We start from the raw sequence: 21,396 nt of genomic DNA, 5'->3' as shown, positions 1-21,396 counted from the left end.
TCCCTCAGGTTACACAGACCTTACACAGCAGAGCTATCCACAGCTTGCACAGACCTTACACAGCGGAGCTATCCCTCAGGTTACACAGACCTTACACAGCGGAGCTATCCACAGCTTGCACAGACCTTACACAGCGGAGCTATCCACAGCTTGCACAGACCTTACACAGCGGAGCTATCCACAGCTTGCACAGACCTTACACAGCGGAGCTATCCCTCAGGTTACACAGACCTTACACAGCAGAGCTATCCCTCAGGTTACACAGACCTTACACAGCAGAGCTATCCCTCAGGTTACACAGACCTTACACAGCAGAGCTATCTACAGCGTGCAGACCTTACACAGCGCAGCTATCCACAGCTTGCACAGACCTTACACAGCGGAGCTATCTACAGCTTGCACAGACCTTACACAGCAGAGCTATCCCTCGGGTTACACAGACCTTACACAGCAGAGCTATCCACAGCTTGCACGGACCTTACACAGCAGAGCTATTCCTCAGGTTACACAGACCTTACACAGCAGAGCTATCCCTCAGGTAACACAGACCTTACACAGCGGAGCTATCCACAGCTTGCACAGACCTTACACAGCGGAGCTATCCCTCAGCTTGCACAGACCTTACACAGCGGAGCTATCCCTCAGCTTGCACAGACCTTACACAGCGGAGCTATCCCTCAGGTTACACAGACCTTACACAGCAGAGCTATCCCTCAGGTTACACAGACCTTACACAGCAGAGCTATCCCTCAGGTTACACAGACCTTACACAGCAGAGGTATCCACAGCTTGCACAGACCTAACACAGCAGAGCTATCCCTCAGGTTACACAGACCTTACACAGCAGAGCTATCCCTCAGGTTACACAGACCTTACACAGCAGAGCTATCCCTCAGGTTACACAGACCTTACACAGCAGAGCTATCCACAGCTTGCACAGACCTTACACAGCGGAGCTATCCCACAGCGTGCACAGACCTTACACAGCGGAGCTATCCACAGCTTGCACAGACCTTACACAGCAGAGCTATCCCTCAGGTTACACAGACCTTACACAGCAGAGCTATCCACAGCTTGCACAGACCTTACACAGCAGAGCTATCCCTCAGGTTACACAGACCTTACACAGCAGAGCTATCCACAGCTTGCACAGACCTTACACAGCGGAGCTATCCCTCAGGTTACACAGACCTTACACAGCAGAGCTATCCACAGCTTGCACAGACCTTACACAGCAGAGCTATCCCTCAGGTTACACAGACCTTACACAGCAGAGCTATCCCTCAGGTAACACAGACCTTACACAGCGGAGCTATCCACAGCTTGCACAGACCTTACACAGCGGAGCTATCCCTCAGGTAACACAGACCTTACACAGCAGAGCTATCCCTCAGGTAACACAGACCTTACACAGCGGAGCTATCCCTCAGGTAACACAGACCTTACACAGCAGAGCTATCCCTCAGGTAACACAGACCTTACACAGCGGAGCTATCCACAGCTTGCACAGACCTTACACAGCAGAGCTATCCACAGCATGCACAGACCTTACACAGCGGAGCTATCCACAGCTTGCACAGACCTTACACAGCGGAGCTATCCCTCAGGTTACACAGACCTTACACAGCTGAGCTATCCCACAGCGTGCACAGACCTTACACAGCTGAGCTATCCACAGCTTGCACAGACCTTACACAGCGGAGCTATCCCTCAGGTTACACAGACCTTACACAGCTGAGCTATCCCACAGCGTGCACAGACCTTGCACAGCAGAGCTACCCACAGCATGCACAGACCTTACACAGCGGAGCTATTCCTCAGGTTACACAGACCTTACACAGCGGAGCTATCCCTCAGGTTACACAGACCTTACACAGCAGAGCTATCCCTCGGGTAACTCAGACCTTACACAGCGGAGCTATCCACAGCTTGCACAGACCTTACACAGCGGAGCTATCCACAGCTTGCACAGACCTTACACAGCTGAGCTATCCACAGCTTGCACAGACCTTACACAGCTGAGCTATCCACAGCTTGCACAGACCTTACACAGCTGAGCTATCCACAGCTTGCACAGACCTTACACAGCAGAGCTATCCCTCGGGTTACACAGACCTTACACAGCTGAGCTATCCACAGCTTGCACAGACCTTACACAGCTGAGCTATCCACAGCTTGCACAGACCTTACACAGCGGAGCTATCCCTCAGGTTACACAGACCTTACACAGCTGAGCTATCCCACAGCGTGCACAGATCTTACACAGCAGAGCTATCCACAGCATGCACAGACCTTACACAGCGGAGCTATCCCTCAGGTTACACAGACCTTACACAGCGGAGCTATCCCTCAGGTTACACAGACCTTACACAGCAGAGCTATCCCTCAGGTAACACAGACCTTACACAGCAGAGCTATCCCTCGGGTAACTCAGACCTTACACAGCAGAGCTATCCCACAGCTTGCACAGACCTTACACAGCGGAGCTATCCCTCAGGTTACACAGACCTTACACAGCTGATCTATCCCTCAGGTTACACAGACCTTACACAGCAGAGCTATCCCTCAGGTTACACAGACCTTACACAGCTGATCTATCCCTCAGGTTACACAGACCTTACACAGCAGAGGTATCCACAGCTTGCACAGACCTAACACAGCAGAGCTATCCCTCAGGTTACACAGACCTTACACAGCAGAGCTATCCCTCAGGTTACACAGACCTTCCACAGCAGAGCTATCCCTCAGGTTACACAGACCTTACACAGCAGAGCTATCCACAGCTTGCACAGACCTTACACAGCGGAGCTATCCCACAGCGTGCACAGACCTTACACAGCAGAGCTATCCACAGCTTGCACAGACCTTACACAGCAGAGCTATCCCTCAGGTTACACAGACCTTACACAGCAGAGCTATCCACAGCTTGCACAGACCTTACACAGCAGAGCTATCCCTCAGGTTACACAGACCTTACACAGCAGAGCTATCCCTCAGGTAACACAGACCTTACACAGCGGAGCTATCCACAGCTTGCACAGACCTTACACAGCGGAGCTATCCCTCAGGTAACACAGACCTTACACAGCCGAGCTATCCCTCAGGTAACACAGACCTTACACAGCAGAGCTATCCCTCGGGTAACTCAGACCTTACACAGCAGAGCTATCCCACAGCTTGCACAGACCTTACACAGCAGAGCTATCCCTCAGGTTACACAGACCTTACACAGCAGAGCTATCCCTCAGGTTACACAGACCTTACACAGCAGAGCTATCCACAGCTTGCTCAGACCTTACACAGCGGAGCTATCCCTCAGGTTACACAGACCTTACACAGCAGAGCTATCCCTCAGGTTACACAGACCTTACACAGCAGAGCTATCCCTCAGGTTACACAGACCTTACACAGCGGAGCTATCCCTCAGGTTACACAGACCTTACACAGCAGAGCTATCCCTCAGCTTGCACAGACCTTACACAGCGGAGCTATCCCTCAGGTTACACAGACCTTACACAGCAGAGCTATCCACAGCTTGCACAGACCTTACACAGCAGAGCTATCCCTCAGGTAACACAGACCTTACACAGCAGAGCTATCCCTCGGGTAACTCAGACCTTACACAGCAGAGCTATCCCTCGGGTAACTCAGACCTTACACAGCAGAGCTATCCCACAGCTTGCACAGACCTTACACAGCAGAGCTATCCCTCAGGTAACACAGACCTTACACAGCAGAGCTATCCACAGCTTGCACAGACCTTACACAGCAGAGCTATCCCTCAGGTTACACAGACCTTACACAGCGGAGCTATCCCTCAGGTAACACAGACCTTACACAGCAGAGCTATCCCTCGGGTAACTCAGACCTTACACAGCAGAGCTATCCCACAGCGTGCACAGACCTTACACAGCAGAGCTATCCCTCAGGTTACACAGACCTTACACAGCGGAGCTATCCCACAGCTTGCACAGACCTTACACAGCGGAGCTATCCCACAGCTTGCACAGACCTTACACAGCAGAGCTATAAACAGCTTGCACAGACCTTACACAGCGGAGCTATCCCTCAGGTAACACAGACCTTACACAGCAGAGCTATCCCTCAGGTTACACTGACCTTACACAGCAGAGCTATCCCTCAGGTTACACAGACCTTACACAGCAGAGCTATCCCTCAGGTTACACAGACCTTACACAGCAGAGCTATCCACAGCTTGCACAGACCTTACACAGCAGAGCTATCCCTCAGGTTACACAGACCTTACACAGCGGAGCTATCCCTCAGGTAACACAGACCTTACACAGCGGAGCTATCCACAGCTTGCACAGACCTTACACAGCGGAGCTATCCCTCAGGTTACACAGACCTTACACAGCGGAGCTATCCCTCAGGTAACACAGACCTTACACAACGGAGCTATCCACAGCTTGCACAGACCTTACACAGCGGAGCTATCCCTCAGGTTACACAGACCTTACACAGCGGAGCTATCCCTCAGGTAACACAGACCTTACACAGCGGAGCTATCCACAGCTTGCACAGACCTTACACAGCTGAGCTATCCACAGCTTGCACAGACCTTACACAGCAGAGCTATCCCTCAGGTTACACAGACCATGCACAGCGGAGCTATCCACAGCTTGCACAGACCTTACACAGGGGGAGCTATCCACAGCGTGCACAGACCTTACACAGGGGAGCTATCCACAGCTTGCACAGACCTTACACAGGGGGAGCTATCCACAGCGTGCACAGACCTTACACAGCGGAGCTATCCCTCAGGTAACACAGACCGTACACAGCAGAACTATCCACAGCTTCCACAGACCTTACACAGCAGAGCTATCCCTCAGCTTGCACAGACCTTACACAGCAGAGCTATCCCTCAGGTTACACAGACCTTACACAGCGGAGCTATCCCTCAGGTAACACAGACCTTACACAGCAGAGCTATCCCTCGGGTAACTCAGACCTTACACAGCAGAGCTATCCCTCAGCGTGCACAGACCTTACACAGCAGAGCTATCCCTCAGGTTACACAGACCTTACACAGCGGAGCTATCCCACAGCTTGCACAGACCTTACACAGCGGAGCTATCCCACAGCTTGCACAGACCTTACACAGCAGAGCTATAAACAGCTTGCACAGACCTTACACAGCGGAGCTATCCCTCAGGTAACACAGACCTTACACAGCATAGCTTTCCCTCAGGTTACACTGACCTTACACAGCAGAGCTATCCCTCAGGTTACACAGACCTTACACAGCAGAGCTATCCCTCAGGTTACACAGACCTTACACAGCAGAGCTATCCACAGCTTGCACAGACCTTACACAGCAGAGCTATCCCTCAGGTTACACAGACCTTACACAGCGGAGCTATCCCTCAGGTAACACAGACCTTACACAGCGGAGCTATCCACAGCTTGCACAGACCTTACACAGCGGAGCTATCCCTCAGGTTACACAGACCTTACACAGCGGAGCTATCCCTCAGGTAACACAGACCTTACACAACGGAGCTATCCACAGCTTGCACAGACCTTACACAGCGGAGCTATCCCTCAGGTTACACAGACCTTACACAGCGGAGCTATCCCTCAGGTAACACAGACCTTACACAGCGGAGCTATCCACAGCTTGCACAGACCTTACACAGCTGAGCTATCCACAGCTTGCACAGACCTTACACAGCAGAGCTATCCCTCAGGTTACACAGACCATACACAGCGGAGCTATCCACAGCTTGCACAGACCTTACACAGGGGGAGCTATCCACAGCGTGCACAGACCTTACACAGGGGAGCTATCCACAGCTTGCACAGACCTTACACAGGGGGAGCTATCCACAGCGTGCACAGACCTTACACAGCGGAGCTATCCCTCAGGTAACACAGACCGTACACAGCAGATCTATCCCTCAGGTAACACAGACCTTACACAGCGGAGCTATCCACAGCTTGCACAGACCTTACACAGCGGAGCTATCCCTCAGGTTACACAGACCTTACACAGCGGAGCTATCCCTCAGGTTACACAAACCTTACACAGCAGAGCTATCCCTCAGGTTACACAGACCTTACACAGCGGAGCTATCCCTCAGGTTACACAGACCTTACACAGCAGAGCTATCCACAGCTTGCACAGACCTTACACAGCGGAGCTATCCCTCAGGTTACACAGACCTTACACAGCGGAGCTATCCCTCAGGTTACACAGACCTTACACAGCAGAGCTATCCACAGCTTGCACAGACCTTACACAGCGGAGCTATCCCTCAGGTTACACAGACCTTACACAGCGGAGCTATCCACAGCTTGCACAGACCTTACACAGCGGAGCTATCCACAGCTTGCACAGACCTTACACAGCGGAGCTATCCACAGCTTGCACATACCTTACACAGCGGAGCTATCCCTCAGGTTGCACAAACCTTACACAGCAGAGCTATCCCTCAGGTTACACAGACCTTACACAGCAGAGCTATCCCTCAGGTTACACAGACCTTACACAGCAGAGCTATCCACAGCGTGCACAGACCTTACACAGCAGAGCTATCCACAGCTTGCACAGACCTTACACAGCAGAGCTATCCCTCAGGTTACACAGACCTTACACAGCAGAGCTATCCACAGCTTGCACAGACCTTACACATCAGAGCTATCCCACAGCGTGCACAGACCTTACACAGCAGAGCTATCCACAGCTTGCACAGACCTTACACAGCAGAGCTATCCCTCAGGTTACACAGACCTTACACAGCAGAGCTATCCACAGCTTGCACAGACCTTACACATCAGAGCTATCCCTCAGGTTACACAGACCTTACACAGCAGAGCTATCCCTCAGGTAACACAGACCTTACACAGCGGAGCTATCCCTCAGGTAACAGACCTTACACAGCGGAGCTATCCACAGCTTGCACAGACCTTACACAGCGGAGCTATCCCTCAGGTTACACAGACCTTACACAGCTGAGCTATCCCACAGTGTGCACACATCTTACACAGCAGAGCTATCCACAGCATGCAAAGACCTTACACAGCGGAGCTATCCCTCAGGTTACACAGACCTTACACAGCGGAGCTATCCCTCAGGTTACACAGACCTTACACAGCAGAGCTATCCCTCAGGTAACACAGACCTTACACAGCGGAGCTATCCACAGCTTGCACAGACCTTACACAGCGGAGCTATCCCTCGGGTAACTCAGACCTTACACAGCAGAGCTATCCCACAGCTTGCACAGACCTTACACAGCAGAGCTATCCCACAGCTTGCACAGACCTTACACAGCGGAGCTATCCCTCAGGTTACACAGACCTTACACAGCGGAGCTATCCACAGCTTGCACAGACCTTACACAGCGGAGCTATCCACAGCTTGCACAGACCTTACACAGCGGAGCTATCCCTCAGCTTGCACAGACCTTACACAGCGGAGCTATCCCTCAGGTTACACAGACCTTACACAGCAGAGCTATCCCTCAGGTTACACAGACCTTACACAGCAGAGCTATCCCTCAGGTTACACAGACCTTACACAGCTGATCTATCCCTCAGGTTACACAGACCTTACACAGCAGAGGTATCCACAGCTTGCACAGACCTAACACAGCAGAGCTATCCCTCAGGTTACACAGACCTTACACAGCAGAGCTATCCCTCAGGTTACACAGACCTTACACAGCAGAGCTATCCCTCAGGTTACACAGACCTTACACAGCAGAGCTATCCACAGCTTGCACAGACCTTACACAGCGGAGCTATCCCACAGCGTGCACAGACCTTACACAGCAGAGCTATCCACAGCTTGCACAGACCTTACACAGCAGAGCTATCCCTCAGGTTACACAGACCTTACACAGCAGAGCTATCCACAGCTTGCACAGACCTTACACAGCAGAGCTATCCCTCAGGTTACACAGACCTTACACAGCAGAGCTATCCCTCAGGTAACACAGACCTTACACAGCGGAGCTATCCACAGCTTGCACAGACCTTACACAGCGGAGCTATCCCTCAGGTAACACAGACCTTACACAGCCGAGCTATCCCTCAGGTAACACAGACCTTACACAGCAGAGCTATCCCTCGGGTAACTCAGACCTTACACAGCAGAGCTATCCCACAGCTTGCACAGACCTTACACAGCAGAGCTATCCCTCAGGTTACACAGACCTTACACAGCAGAGCTATCCCTCAGGTTACACAGACCTTACACAGCAGAGCTATCCACAGCTTGCTCAGACCTTACACAGCGGAGCTATCCCTCAGGTTACACAGACCTTACACAGCAGAGCTATCCCTCAGGTTACACAGACCTTACACAGCAGAGCTATCCCTCAGGTTACACAGACCTTACACAGCGGAGCTATCCCTCAGGTTACACAGACCTTACACAGCAGAGCTATCCCTCAGCTTGCACAGACCTTATACAGCGGAGCTATCCCTCAGGTTACACAGACCTTACACAGCAGAGCTATCCACAGCTTGCACAGACCTTACACAGCAGAGCTATCCCTCAGGTAACACAGACCTTACACAGCAGAGCTATCCCTCGGGTAACTCAGACCTTACACAGCAGAGCTATCCCTCGGGTAACTCAGACCTTACACAGCAGAGCTATCCCACAGCTTGCACAGACCTTACACAGCAGAGCTATCCCTCAGGTAACACAGACCTTACACAGCAGAGCTATCCACAGCTTGCACAGACTTAACACAGCAGAGCTATCCCTCAGGTTACACAGACCTTACACAGCGGAGCTATCCCTCAGGTAACACAGACCTTACACAGCAGAGCTATCCCTCGGGTAACTCAGACCTTACACAGCGGAGCTATCCCACAGCTTGCACAGACCTTACACAGCAGAGCTATAAACAGCTTGCACAGACCTTACACAGCGGAGCTATCCCTCAGGTAACACAGACCTTACACAGCAGAGCTATCCCTCAGGTTACACTGACCTTACACAGCAGAGCTATCCCTCAGGTTACACAGACCTTACACAGCAGAGCTATCCCTCAGGTTACACAGACCTTACACAGCAGAGCTATCCACAGCTTGCACAGACCTTACACAGCAGAGCTATCCCTCAGGTTACACAGACCTTACACAGCGGAGCTATCCCTCAGGTAACAGACCTTACACAGCGGAGCTATCCACAGCTTGCACAGACCTTACACAGCGGAGCTATCCCTCAGGTTACACAGACCTTACACAGCGGAGCTATCCCTCAGGTAACACAGACCTTACACAACGGAGCTATCCACAGCTTGCACAGACCTTACACAGCGGAGCTATCCCTCAGGTTACACAGACCTTACACAGCGGAGCTATCCCTCAGGTAACACAGACCTTACACAGCGGAGCTATCCCACAGCTTGCACAGACCTTACACAGCAGAGCTATCCCTCAGGTTACACAGACCATACACAGCGGAGCTATCCACAGCTTGCACAGACCTTACACAGCGGAGCTATCCACAGCTTGCACAGACCTTACACAGCGGAGCTATCCCTCAGGTTACACAGACCTTACACTGCAGAGCTATCCCTCAGGTTACACAGACCTTACACAGCAGAGCTATCCCTCAGGTTACAGAGACCTTACACAGCAGAGCTATCCCTCAGGTTACACAGACCTTACACAGCAGAGCTATCCCTCAGGTAACAGACCTTACACAGCGGAGCTATCCACAGCTTGCACAGACCTTACACAGCAGAGCTATCCACAGCTTGCACAGACCTTACACAGCGGAGCTATCCACAGCTTACACAGACCTTACACAGCGGAGCTATCCACAGCGTGCACAGACCTTACACAGCAGAGCTATCCACAGCTTGTACAGACCTTACACAGCAGAGCTATCCCTCAGGTTACACAGACCTTACACAGCTGAGCTATCCCTCAGGTTACAGAGACCTTACACAGCAGAGCTATCCCTCAGGTTACACAGACCTTACACAGCAGAGCTATCCACAGCGTGCACAGACCTTACACAGCGGAGCTATCCACAGCTTGCACAGACCTTACACAGCGGAGCTATCCCTCAGGTTACACAGACCTTACACTGCAGAGCTATCCCTCAGGTTACACAGACCTTACACAGCAGAGCTATCCCTCAGGTTACAGAGACCTTACACAGCAGAGCTATCCCTCAGGTTACACAGACCTTACACAGCAGAGCTATCCCTCAGGTAACAGACCTTACACAGCGGAGCTATCCACAGCTTGCACAGACCTTACACAGCAGAGCTATCCACAGCTTGCACAGACCTTACACAGCGGAGCTATCCACAGCTTGCACAGACCTTACACAGCGGAGCTATCCACAGCTTACACAGACCTTACACAGCGGAGCTATCCACAGCGTGCACAGACCTTACACAGCAGAGCTATCCACAGCTTGTACAGACCTTACACAGCAGAGCTATCCCTCAGGTTACACAGACCTTACACAGCTGAGCTATCCCTCAGGTTACAGAGACCTTACACAGCAGAGCTATCCCTCAGCTTGCACAGACCTTACACAGCAGAGCTATCCACAGCGTGCACAGACCTTACACAGCGGAGCTATCCACAGCTTGCACAGACCTTACACAGCGGAGCTATCCACAGCTTGCACAGACCTTACACAGCAGAGCTATCCACAGCTTGCACAGACCTTACACAGCAGAGCTATCCCTCGGGTTACACAGACCTTACACAGCGGAGCTATCCACAGCTTGCACAGACCTTAGACAGCAGAGCTATCCACAGCTTGCACAGACCTTACACAGCGGAGCTATCCACAGCTTGCACATACCTTACACAGCGGAGCTATCCCTCAGGTTACACAGACCTTACACAGCGGAGCTATCCCTCAGGTAACACAGACCTTAGACAGCAGAGCTATCCACAGCTTGCACAGACCTTACACAGCGGAGCTATCCACAGCTTGCACAGACCTTACACAGCGGAGCTATCCCTCAGGTTACACAGACCTTACACAGCAGAGCTATCCCACAGCTTGCACAGACCTTACACAGCAGAGCTATCCCTCGGGTTACACAGACCTTACACAGCGGAGCTATCCACACTTGCACAAACCTTACACAGCAGAGCTATCCCTCTGGTTACACAGACCTTACACAGTGGAGCTATCCCTCAGGTTACAGAGACCTTACACAGCTAAGCTATCCCTCAGATTACACAGACCTTACACAGTGGAGCTATCCCTCAGCTTGCACAGACCTTACACAGCTGAGCTATCCCTCAGGTTACACAGACCTTACACAGCTGAGCTATCCCTCAGGTTACACAGACCTTACACAGCGGAGCTATCCCTCAGGTTACACAGACCTTACACAGCTGAGCTATCCCTCAGGTTACACAAACCTTACACAGCAGAGCTATCCCTCAGGTTACACAGACCTTACACAGCTGAGCTATCCCTCAGGTTACACAGACCTTACACAGCGGAGCTATCCACACTTGCACAAACCTTACACAGCGGAGCTATCCCTCTGGTTACACAGACCTTACACAGTGGAGCTATCCCTCAGATTACACAGACCTTACACAGCCGAGCTATCCCTCCAGTTACATAGATCTTACAGACCCCAGACAGCACAGGTATTCCTCGGGTAAGACCTCAGACAGCAGAGCTATCCCTCAGTTTACTCAGATTTTACAGGCCACAGCAGAGCTTTAGATCAGGTTACACAGATTTTACAGACCTCTGACAGCAGAGCTATCCCTTAGATTACACTGGCTTTACTCGCCTGTGAAAGCAGAACTATTACTCGGGTTACAGAGATTTTACACAGCTGAGCTATCCCTCAAGTTACACATATTTTACAGACCTCAGATGGCAGAGCTATCCCTCCGGTTCACCCATTTTACAAACCTCAGGCAGCTGAGCTATCCCTCAGGGTACACCGATCTTACAGACCCCAGACAGCTGAGCTATCCCTCAGGTTACAACGATCTTACAGACCCCAGACAGCCGAGCTATCTCTAATGTTACAGAGGCTATGTTTATGCTATGTCACCCTTTGATTGACATGTCTGGTATCCGTGTCCGTTCCTTCCAGATGGTCGGCGCTGACATGGAGAGGACACGCCACACCCCGTGGGGTAAAGATTCGGACGACCCCCCGGATGACACCTGCTGGAACGAGGGCTACTCTGACATGGACTCGGACGCCGGGGGGGCTCCCAGGCGAGCCAGGGGCCCCCGGACTGTGTGGTGAGAGGCCCCTGGCACCGGGGGAGGGGCGGGGCTTGGGGTCTGGCTGAGGGGTGAGGGTCTGAGTCCAGTGAGGGTCAGGGCGGGGCTTGGGGTCTGGATGAGGGATGAGGGTCTGAGTCCAGTGGGGGTCAGGGCGGGGCGGGGCTTAGGGTCTGGCTGAGGGGTGAGGATCTGAGTCCAGTGAGGGTCAGGGCGGGGCGAGGCTTGGGGTCTGGATGAGGGATGAGGGTCAGGGCGGGGGTCGGGGTCTGGCTGAGGGATGAGGGTCTGAGTCCAGTGAGGGTCAGGGCGGGGCTTGGGGTCTGGCTGAGGGATGAGGGTCTGAGTCCAGTGAGGGTCAGGGCGGGGCTTGCGGTCTGGCTGAGGGGTGAGGGTCTGAGTCCAGTGAGGGTCAGGGCGGGGCTTGCGGTCTGGCTGAGGGGTGAGGATCTGAGTCCAGTGAGGGGCGGGGCGGGGCTTGGGGTCTGGATGAGGGATGAGGGGTCCGAGTCCAGTGAGGGTCAGGGCGGGCGGGGCCTGGGGTCTGGCTGATGGATGAGGGTCAGGTCGGGGTCTGGCTGAGGGATGAGGGTCTGAGTCCAGTGAGGGTCAGGGCGGGGCCTGGGGTCTGGCTGAGGGTCTGAGTCCAGTGAGGGTCAGGGCGGGGCTTGGGGTCTGGCTGAGGGGTGAGGGTCTGAGTCCAGTTAGGGTCAGGGCGGGGCTTGGGGTCTGGATGAGGGATGAGGGTCTGAGTCCAGTGAGGGTCAGGGCGGGGCTTGGGGTCTGGCTGAGGGGTGAGGGTCTGAGTCCAGTTAGGGTCAGGGCGGGGCTTGGGGTCTGGATGAGGGATTAGGGTTCTGAGTCCAGTGAGGGTCAGGGCGGGCGGGGCCTAGGGTCTGGCTGAGGGATGAGGGTCAGGGCGGGGGTCTGGCTGAGGGATGAGGGTCTGAGTCCAGTGAGGGTCAGGGCGGGGTTTGGCTGAGGGATGAGGGTCTGAGTCCAGTGAGGGTCAGGGCGGGGCTTGGGGTTTGGCTGAGGGATGAGGGTCTGAGTCCAGTGAGGGTCAGGGCGGGGCTTGGGGTCTGGCTGAGGGATGAGGGTCTGAGTCCAGTGAGGGTCAGGGCGGGGCTTGGGGTCTGGCTGAGGGATGAGGGTCTGAGTCCAGTGAGGGTCAGGGCGGGGCTTGCGGTCTGGCTGAGGGGTGAGGATCTGAGTCCAGTGAGGGGCGGGGCTTGGGGTCTGGCTGAGGGATGAGGGTCTGAGTCCAGTGAGGGTCAGGGCGGGGCTTGCGGTCTGGATGAGGGATGAGGGGTCTGAGTCCAGTGAGGGTCAGGGCGGGCGGGGCCTGGGGTCTGGCTGATGGATGAGGGTCAGGGCGGGGGTCGGGGTCTGGCTGAGGGATGAGGGTCTGAGTCCAGTGCGGGGCGGGGCTTGGGGTCTGGCTGAGGGATGAGGGTCTGAGTCCAGTGAGGGTCAGGGCGGGGCTTGGGGTCTGGCTGAGGGGTCTGAGTCCAGTGAGGGTCAGGGTGGGGCTTGGGGTCTGGCTGAGGGATGAGGGTCTGAGTCCAGTGAGGGTCAGGGCGGGGCCCGGGGTCTGGATGAGGGACGAGGGTCTGAGTCCAGTGAGGGTCAGGGCGGGGCTAGGCTTGGAGTCTGGTTGGGGGATGGGATCTGAATCCAGTGAGAAGTCGTCATACGTGCCCTCTCTGGTTCCCCTTTATACCTGGTGTACCCTCTGGCCTGTGAAGGATGAAACCCTTTTTAAAAGCCGGCTGCAGCGGCCTGGTCATGGAGGGTCCTTCTAAAGGGCCTGTCCAGTGAAGTTTCCTTTGCTCTGGGCCCTGTCTGGAGGTGAGGCTTCAAACCCTCTCTATGCCTGGTTTAGGGGGCCCTCTGGCGAGGAGCCCTGCTCTGGGAACACTGTCTGTGAACAGTTTCTAATACCCTGCCTAGGGCTGGCCAGACAGAGCACTGCTCACATAAAAGAATTCATGTTTTGTTGAAAAATATATGTAACATGTCCTTGTTACGTCGAGCATTCGAGACCTTTTGTATATACTTTAGTGTATACTTATATGTGTATGTAGTTCGTGGGCTCTGGAGATCAGCCCTAGGACTTGTCTGCTTCCGCTTAGGGACTTTCTTTCTTTTTTTTCTGTTCAACTGCCTCTATTTAACTTTCTTGATAGAAAACGACCAGCAGAGGACAGTAAAATACCAGAATCACGTTAGCATTCTCTGGATTCCAGTCCATAGAAATTGTCTTCCACGAGAACCCGTAGACAATAATATTTTTTTCAAATCTTATATTTTCAGTGATATGACCACCGAAGGCCCTGATTTTATATTAAAAGCAGAGCTTTGGACTACACCATTTCCCGCTGAAAGGCAATATTTCTCTCATGTGTTCCCATACCTGACTGTCATGCAGTTCGGTGCTTACTTTCCCTCCATGTTAATGAACCGTGGATGTTTCAGCACCCAGACTAATGTGCTGCATAGCTGAATACATATAAGGTCCCAAAGGCGAGACCGATTGCATTGCAAATGCTTGTTTTATTGACTAAATGAATGAATGAGAGGTTTTTCTATTGCGCACAGCTACTCAAAAGAGTGTCCCGGCGCTTTAGGCAACTAGAGACTGAAAAGAAGCCGGGAACAGCCGGAGTCTTACAATCATAAAGTTTGAATACAAATGTTCTTAGTTCTTTCTTAAAATGTGTTTCCTCCCTAATGGATCGCAGATGGCCCGGCGACTGGTTCCATGTCCTGGCCGCTTTAACTGTAAAAGAGGAGCCGCCTCTGCGCTGTATCGTAAATCGGGGACTGAGAGTGGACCGCCCCCCCTGGAACGTAGGGACCGCCCTGGTCACTATGCCTTGATCCTCTCATTCAGGTACAGAGACACTTTGTTGTGAAGAGCTTATTGTGTCAATGTCCGAGCCGTGTACATTATGCGTTACCGGACCGGCGACCAGAGCAGTCCCTCCCATGACAGAGATACCAATGTGCATTTATTTATTTATTTATTTATTCATTTATTTAATACATTTATATGGCGTCAAAAGCTACCCTGAGGGTTTCCCGGCGCCTTGGATCCGAGTAATACCCTATGGATGGAAATTAAGGACGAATGTGTAGTTTACTGGTTAAATAGCCATGCTTTGATGCCTTTCCGGTATTGGACGTAGCTAGGTTCGAGACGTAGTTTCAGCGAGAGTGTAGGAATTTTACAAAGGCGGCGGGCCGCCGTGTTCTGAATCACTTGTAGACGCCGGAGCAGATATTCAGGAAGACCCAAGTACAGAACATTGGCAGAGTCCGGCCTAGAGCGACTCCGTGCTCCGACCACAGTGACTCGTGCGTCCTGCGGAAGGAAGTTGAGAAACTTCCTCCGCATTCGATAGATCCAGCGGCCAGGCGTCACTACTGCTGACACCTGCGCTCTGAGAGATAGTTGAGAACCGAACATAATGCCCAGATGTCTGGCCACTGGGGGAGGGGGGGCGCACTGTTAGGCCATGCACCTGCCCATCCTGGGGGGGGATTCAACCCGTACAATATGATCTCCGTTTTGTCTGGGTTGCACTGCAATTTATTGGCTCTCAATCATTCAAGCAGCGCCTTCATGCAACGTGCGAATACAACTTATGTAGTTGCAGAATAATTGTGAGAAGTTGGCCTGGCATACTCTGTCCACTAGTTCTAGTGGGCACCTTGCACCAGTCCAAACAACCCTTATTGATGATAGGTTTAAAGACAACCTTTACTGAAAGCTATCCTAGTGGTAGCTATGGAGAGCAGCCTTCAGGCTAAGTCTTGAAGGAGTGTAAAGCAGCATGGTTTACCAGATTATAACCCCTTGAGTGACCAAATGAAAGGGGAACCACACAAGGTATATATAAAATATATGTATTTATTACTAAACACTCTCTAGTAATCCCTTCACGAGATTACAGAGCAAAGTACACACTTCAAACGCAATAGAACTTCAGTAAATAGCACAATATGCACTGGGCCCCAGTGGGGGAGCAAACCATGTATTAAGCAAGTGGTATAAGAACCACAATTTGACTAGACAAAGTGCCTAGAGAACGTAGAATCGCTGGGACCCCAAGGAACCATCCAAGGTAGTGACACAGGGGACCCACGGGGGACATGTGCAGTGAGAGAACATATGCTTCTTGACAATCCTTAAGGCTGTGCATTGGGTTACTTGTAGCCCAGACCACGAGCAGCATTTCCACCGAAGATTGCCGGCCTACACTCCACGAGTGTTCCGTGAGCCGGCCCTTTGCGTTTTCTCTCGGGGTACCTTCGCGATCCCTGGTCTGTCGACTGGTGGGTCCCTGAGAAGGCCATTTTAACCTTCCTTGGGCTTCCCTGGTTGCTCCAGACGTGCCCTGACTCTGCCCTGCCAATGCCTGTACTGACCTGCTGAGCTTCAGAAAATCCCTCAAGACATTGCTGTGTAGACAAGCGTACAAATAAATTCCCAGAGTTCGGCTCTTCCTAGAAACAGCGCCATGAAACCAATCGGTTAACGTGCGCTTTACAAAAAATTTATAACATACCATACCAGCCATCCAAAAAAAGGGGACAATACCAGCAGGCCAAAACAATGGTGCCCTACTAGCACGCCAAAATGATGGTGCCTTTCCAGCAGGCCAAACGGATGGTGCCTTACCAGCAGGCCAAGCAGATGGTGCCTTACAAGTAGGCCAAACAGATGGTGCCTTACGAACAGGCCAAACGGATGGTGCCTTACGAACAGGCCAAACGGGTGGTGCCTTACAAGTAGGCCAAACGGATGGTGCCTTACCAGCAGGCCAAACGGATGGTGCCTTACAAGTAGGCCAAACGGATGGTGCCTTACAAGCAGGCCAAACGGATGGTGCCTTACGAACAGGCCAAACGGATGGTGCCTTACCAACAGGCCAAACGGATGGTGCCTTACAAGTAGGCCAAACGGATGGTGCCTTACCAGCAGGCCAAACGGATGGTGCCTTACAAGTAGGCCAAACGGATGGTGCCTTACCAGCAGGCCAAACGGATGGTGCCTTAAAAGCAGGCCAAACGGATGGTGCCTTACCAGCAGGCCAAACGGATGGTGCCTTACAAGCAGGCCAAACGGATGGTGCCTTACCAGCAGGCCAAACAGATGGTGCCTTACCAGCAGGCCAAACGGATGGTGCCTTACCAGCAGGCCAAACGGATGGTGCCTTACCAGCAGGCCAAGCGGATGGTGCCTTACCAGCAGGCCATACGGATGGTGCCTTACCAGCAGGCCAAGCGGATGGTGCCTTACCAGCAGACCAAACGGATGGTGCCTTACCAGCAGGCCAAACGGATAGTGACGGACCAGCCAACCAAATTGATGGTGCCATCCCACTGACCAAACTGATAGTGCCTTAGTACCGTAAACTTAACTGGTGGTGCCATACAAGCTGACCAATCATATGGCGCCCTACAAGCTGACAAATGCCCAAGATTGGCCCCCATGACAGTCTCTCCGTTTACTTGTTAACACCCAGACTTTTTGGCCACAAAACTCACCATGTTCAAGCCCTGGTCTGTGAACGACAAACCCACTCTGCTACTTGGTAACCCCATGATCGCTCTGAAGGCCTCAAGCGGCAGCCTTAAGCACTAGAAACATATACTAAATAAAATGAACTAGAATTCTGTTATTTTCACTCTGTTTCCAGCTTTTTACTTGCGGTCGCTTAGAAGCGTGCTGTAATAGGCCAAAGGAGCTATGTTTGACTATATTGTCTCTCCTTTTCCCCCTGCAGGCCGTCAGATGGTACCCTGGGGGGCTTCTCCGCGGGAGGGAGCACTGCCTTCCATCTTCCTATGAGGCATCGAAGGGGGGTCAGCTCTTCGCCCTGCACAAGCAGCCCCAATGCCGCTGCAGGTGAGTTGCATCCTGCACGTGTTACCTTGTTTATTAATGTCAATTGTTGACTCTTGTAATTTTGTAAGTTTCCGCCATATTGACAATCGACACGTGTCTCTCCTTCCTTTGTCACTTCTTGAAGTGGAAGTCACTGGCACGTTTCTTACTGACGGGAAGTCCTAATAACAGTAAGAACACTTCTCTTTCTGTATTTTTTGTACTATGCAACATTCACCATTTCCAGGCCCCGTTGGTGCTTGGGTGTAGTCTGGGGTCAGCTGCGTGTGGGCTCGGTAGAGGTGTGAGGGTTGGGTCTTGCATCCGTCTGCCAGACCGGTGTGACCGCCCTGAGTGTGTTGTGTTATCGGGTGTCGTGTGCATGTGACAGTCTATGTGTCTGCCAGCAGGGCCGGCTTTAGCACTGGTCGTGCCTCTTGCGACAATATTTTTTGGCACACCCCATGAACTCCCCCTTGGATTCCTTCAATACCACCCGGCAAAAGTGCCCCTCGTCTCTCTATAGCCCCTCTTTCACATACATGTCATTTGTTTCAACCTCATTGCTGCGGCACGAATTCCGCCGCAGTGCTGAACATTCCGATCACGGGCGTGGTCATGACGGCTCCCGGGCGTGGTCATGACGGCTCCCGGCCGTCATCAGCACACTCCCACCGTGACTCATGACGGCCGGGAGCCGTCATGAGCATGGAATAGGTTAAAGCGCTGGTAAAGGCTGGCTTTACTTATCCACTCGCCTATTGTTGTGTAGTTCCTATAAATCTATATAGGATCTTTGCGTTTAGACAACATAGACTGGGATTGGTGGCCAGACTGATTCCAGACACCCCCACCGGATATGTTCGCCTGTATACCAGCTAGCTCACAGTGCGACTGTACAACTCCTCTTACCAAGGAGAGAATAGTTCTTGGCAACTATCGAACGTGACAACTCTTTCCCATCCCATCAGGGATCGTGGAAACACTACAGTACTTTTCGCTTAGTCATTCGTGCTCACTTTATCTCGGAGACAAACACAGAATAAACGGTGGGGACGTTTTTCAATAAGTATTTATTGAGCCAGCGTCATTCTAGTGTAAAGTAGGTGTGCTGAAGCAACCATAAGACAGAAGCAGATATAAATGGTTATAACCTCCAGTAGAGTAAATGGATGGTAGATTTCTACCACAGTGCTAAAACAATGAATATATGCAGGCGTATAAATGACAGTAATAATGCGTACTCCTACGATGCAACGCTAACTAGATGTACCTAAGTGTACCTAGCGTGCATGTAGGTGTAGAGCCAAGAATCCCCCTAGGATGAGGCCAACCCCATAACCTGGTGTGAGAGAATGAAGGGCCCGTCTTGGTCTCGAGATGGACACCCTGCGAGGGTTGTCGCACCACTGCGTGCTGTCAATACAACGCGGTGTTTACACCGCACTATCATTACAACGCTGGTTTTACAATGCAAGTCGTTACCACGACTTGCGCTGTAGGGTGCTGGACTCAGGAATAGTAAGATTTACATTGCCAACACCAGCCTACGTACAGTTGGGAAGGTGTTGGAATAGTAAATCTACTATTCCTTAGCCTAGAGCGCCCTCCAGCGCAAGTCGTGGTAACGACTTGTGTTGTAATACCAGCGTTGTAATGGTAGTGCGGTGTAAACACCGTGTCGTAATGGATGTTCCCCGTGTATGTATACCCAAAAGGTACCCTCAGGGGACTCTACCTTGCTGTGTCATGTCGGCCAAGGATGACGGAAGGGATGACCCTTATACATAGTTATTATGCAGAAGCTGGTAGTCCTGCTGTGATTGTGAGAATCCTCATGCATAATTAACGAGGCTAGGTTTCGGGGGCACCACACGACATTTATGCAGTGCATAACTAGATAAAAGGTCCATACCAAAACCGTTATGTAGCACAATGGTACGGTAAATGTTGGTGAAGGGTCAGGTGACTACTGAAGCCTATATTGGGGTACCCTCAGAAACATAACACTATCCACATAAAATACAGATCTGTTCTTTGCAGCCGGCATATTAACCCTCTGTGCTACTTTATTGCGAGTCAAAACTGTCACTAGGCAAAACAGTGATATCGCTCGCTAGTAGGAACATTAATCAGAAGATTTACCATGACATTTGTCCTCCATGGACTATTGCAACGCTCTATTCTTAAAGGCTCAAGTCCGAGTGATAAATAGGATGCAGTCAATCCAAAATGCCGCCGCACGAATGCTGGCTGGGATCCCCAAGTTTGCACCAGTCACAAATATCATTAGGGATCTCCATTGGCTCCCGATACGCAGTCGTATTAAATTTAAATCGCTGTGTATTGCTTATAAGTCACTCAATAATCAAGGTCCCCATTTTCTCAAACAGAATCTTCTTCATCATGTTCCAACCTGATCCCTTCGTTCCTCTTATCAGAACTTTTTGGCTGTGCCTCGCACTAGAACAGTCACATGGGGCGACAGGCGTTTCCTGGTTGCCGCCCCGAAACTCTGGAACACCCTTCCTGCACATATCCGGGCAAGTCCCTCCCTGTTCATATTTCGCAAACAGCTAAAGACGTGGTTATTTGACCAATAGCCTTGTATATCTTCATTACCCCAGTTGCTGATCTATGCCCTTAATTAGCGCCGAGACGCCCACGGGTATTCGCCGCGCTTTATAAATGTCAATAAATAAATAAATAAATAAAATAAATTTGTATTGCTGCCCAGTGCAGCTGCACTGGTCGCACCACCCTAAAGCTGGCCCATGTCTGTCAGTGTTTTACATTCCCCAGTGTCAGTTTGTGTCAGTGCGCCCCTGTCCCAGTGTTCGTGTGTTCCTGACCCAGTGTCTCACTACTCTCCAGTGTGTTCCTGTCCCAGTTTCAGTGCGCTCCTGTCCCAGTGTGTTCCTGTCCCAGTTTCAGTGCGCTCCTGTCCCAGTGTGTTCCTGTCCCATTGTCGGTGTGCTCCTGTCCCGGTGTCAACCTGCCCCGTTCATTGTTTCACGTGTCCTGACTTTGGCAGGGTGCGCGCAGGGTGGGTGTGATAACTCTGATATGTGTCTGTGTGCTTTATGACCTGAGTGTGCATGTCATGTCCCCTTGGCTCAGTGTGGCAGTCTCCACTGTCCCAATGCCATTGTCTCCCTCTCTCCCTGTAGCATTTCTTGTCCCAGTGTGAGTGTCTCTCAGTCCTAGTGTCATTCTGTCTCCAGGGTGTCCAGCAGGGGTCCACAAGAGGCAGGCCTCCAGGGATTCACGGGAAGTGAAT

At 52.1% G+C, this 21,396-nt stretch overlaps 1 protein-coding gene across 1 annotated transcript in view; it reads left to right on the top strand.

The window, feature by feature from the left end:
• Positions 1 to 21,396, top strand: part of SAP25 (Sin3A associated protein 25) — a 204,002-nt gene that overhangs the window by 13,427 nt on the left and 169,179 nt on the right. The window contains 2 exon segments of the mRNA XM_078668316.1: positions 12,084 to 12,238; positions 18,016 to 18,137. Of these exon segments, the coding sequence (XP_078524442.1) occupies positions 12,084 to 12,238; positions 18,016 to 18,137 (277 nt within the window).

Source organism: Lissotriton helveticus, chromosome 12, assembly GCF_964261635.1.
Source record: "Lissotriton helveticus chromosome 12, aLisHel1.1, whole genome shotgun sequence".
Classification (NCBI taxonomy): domain Eukaryota; kingdom Metazoa; phylum Chordata; class Amphibia; order Caudata; family Salamandridae; genus Lissotriton; species Lissotriton helveticus.
Note: the sequence above shows the minus strand (reverse complement) of the source record. Positions and strands in the feature narration are given on the sequence as shown.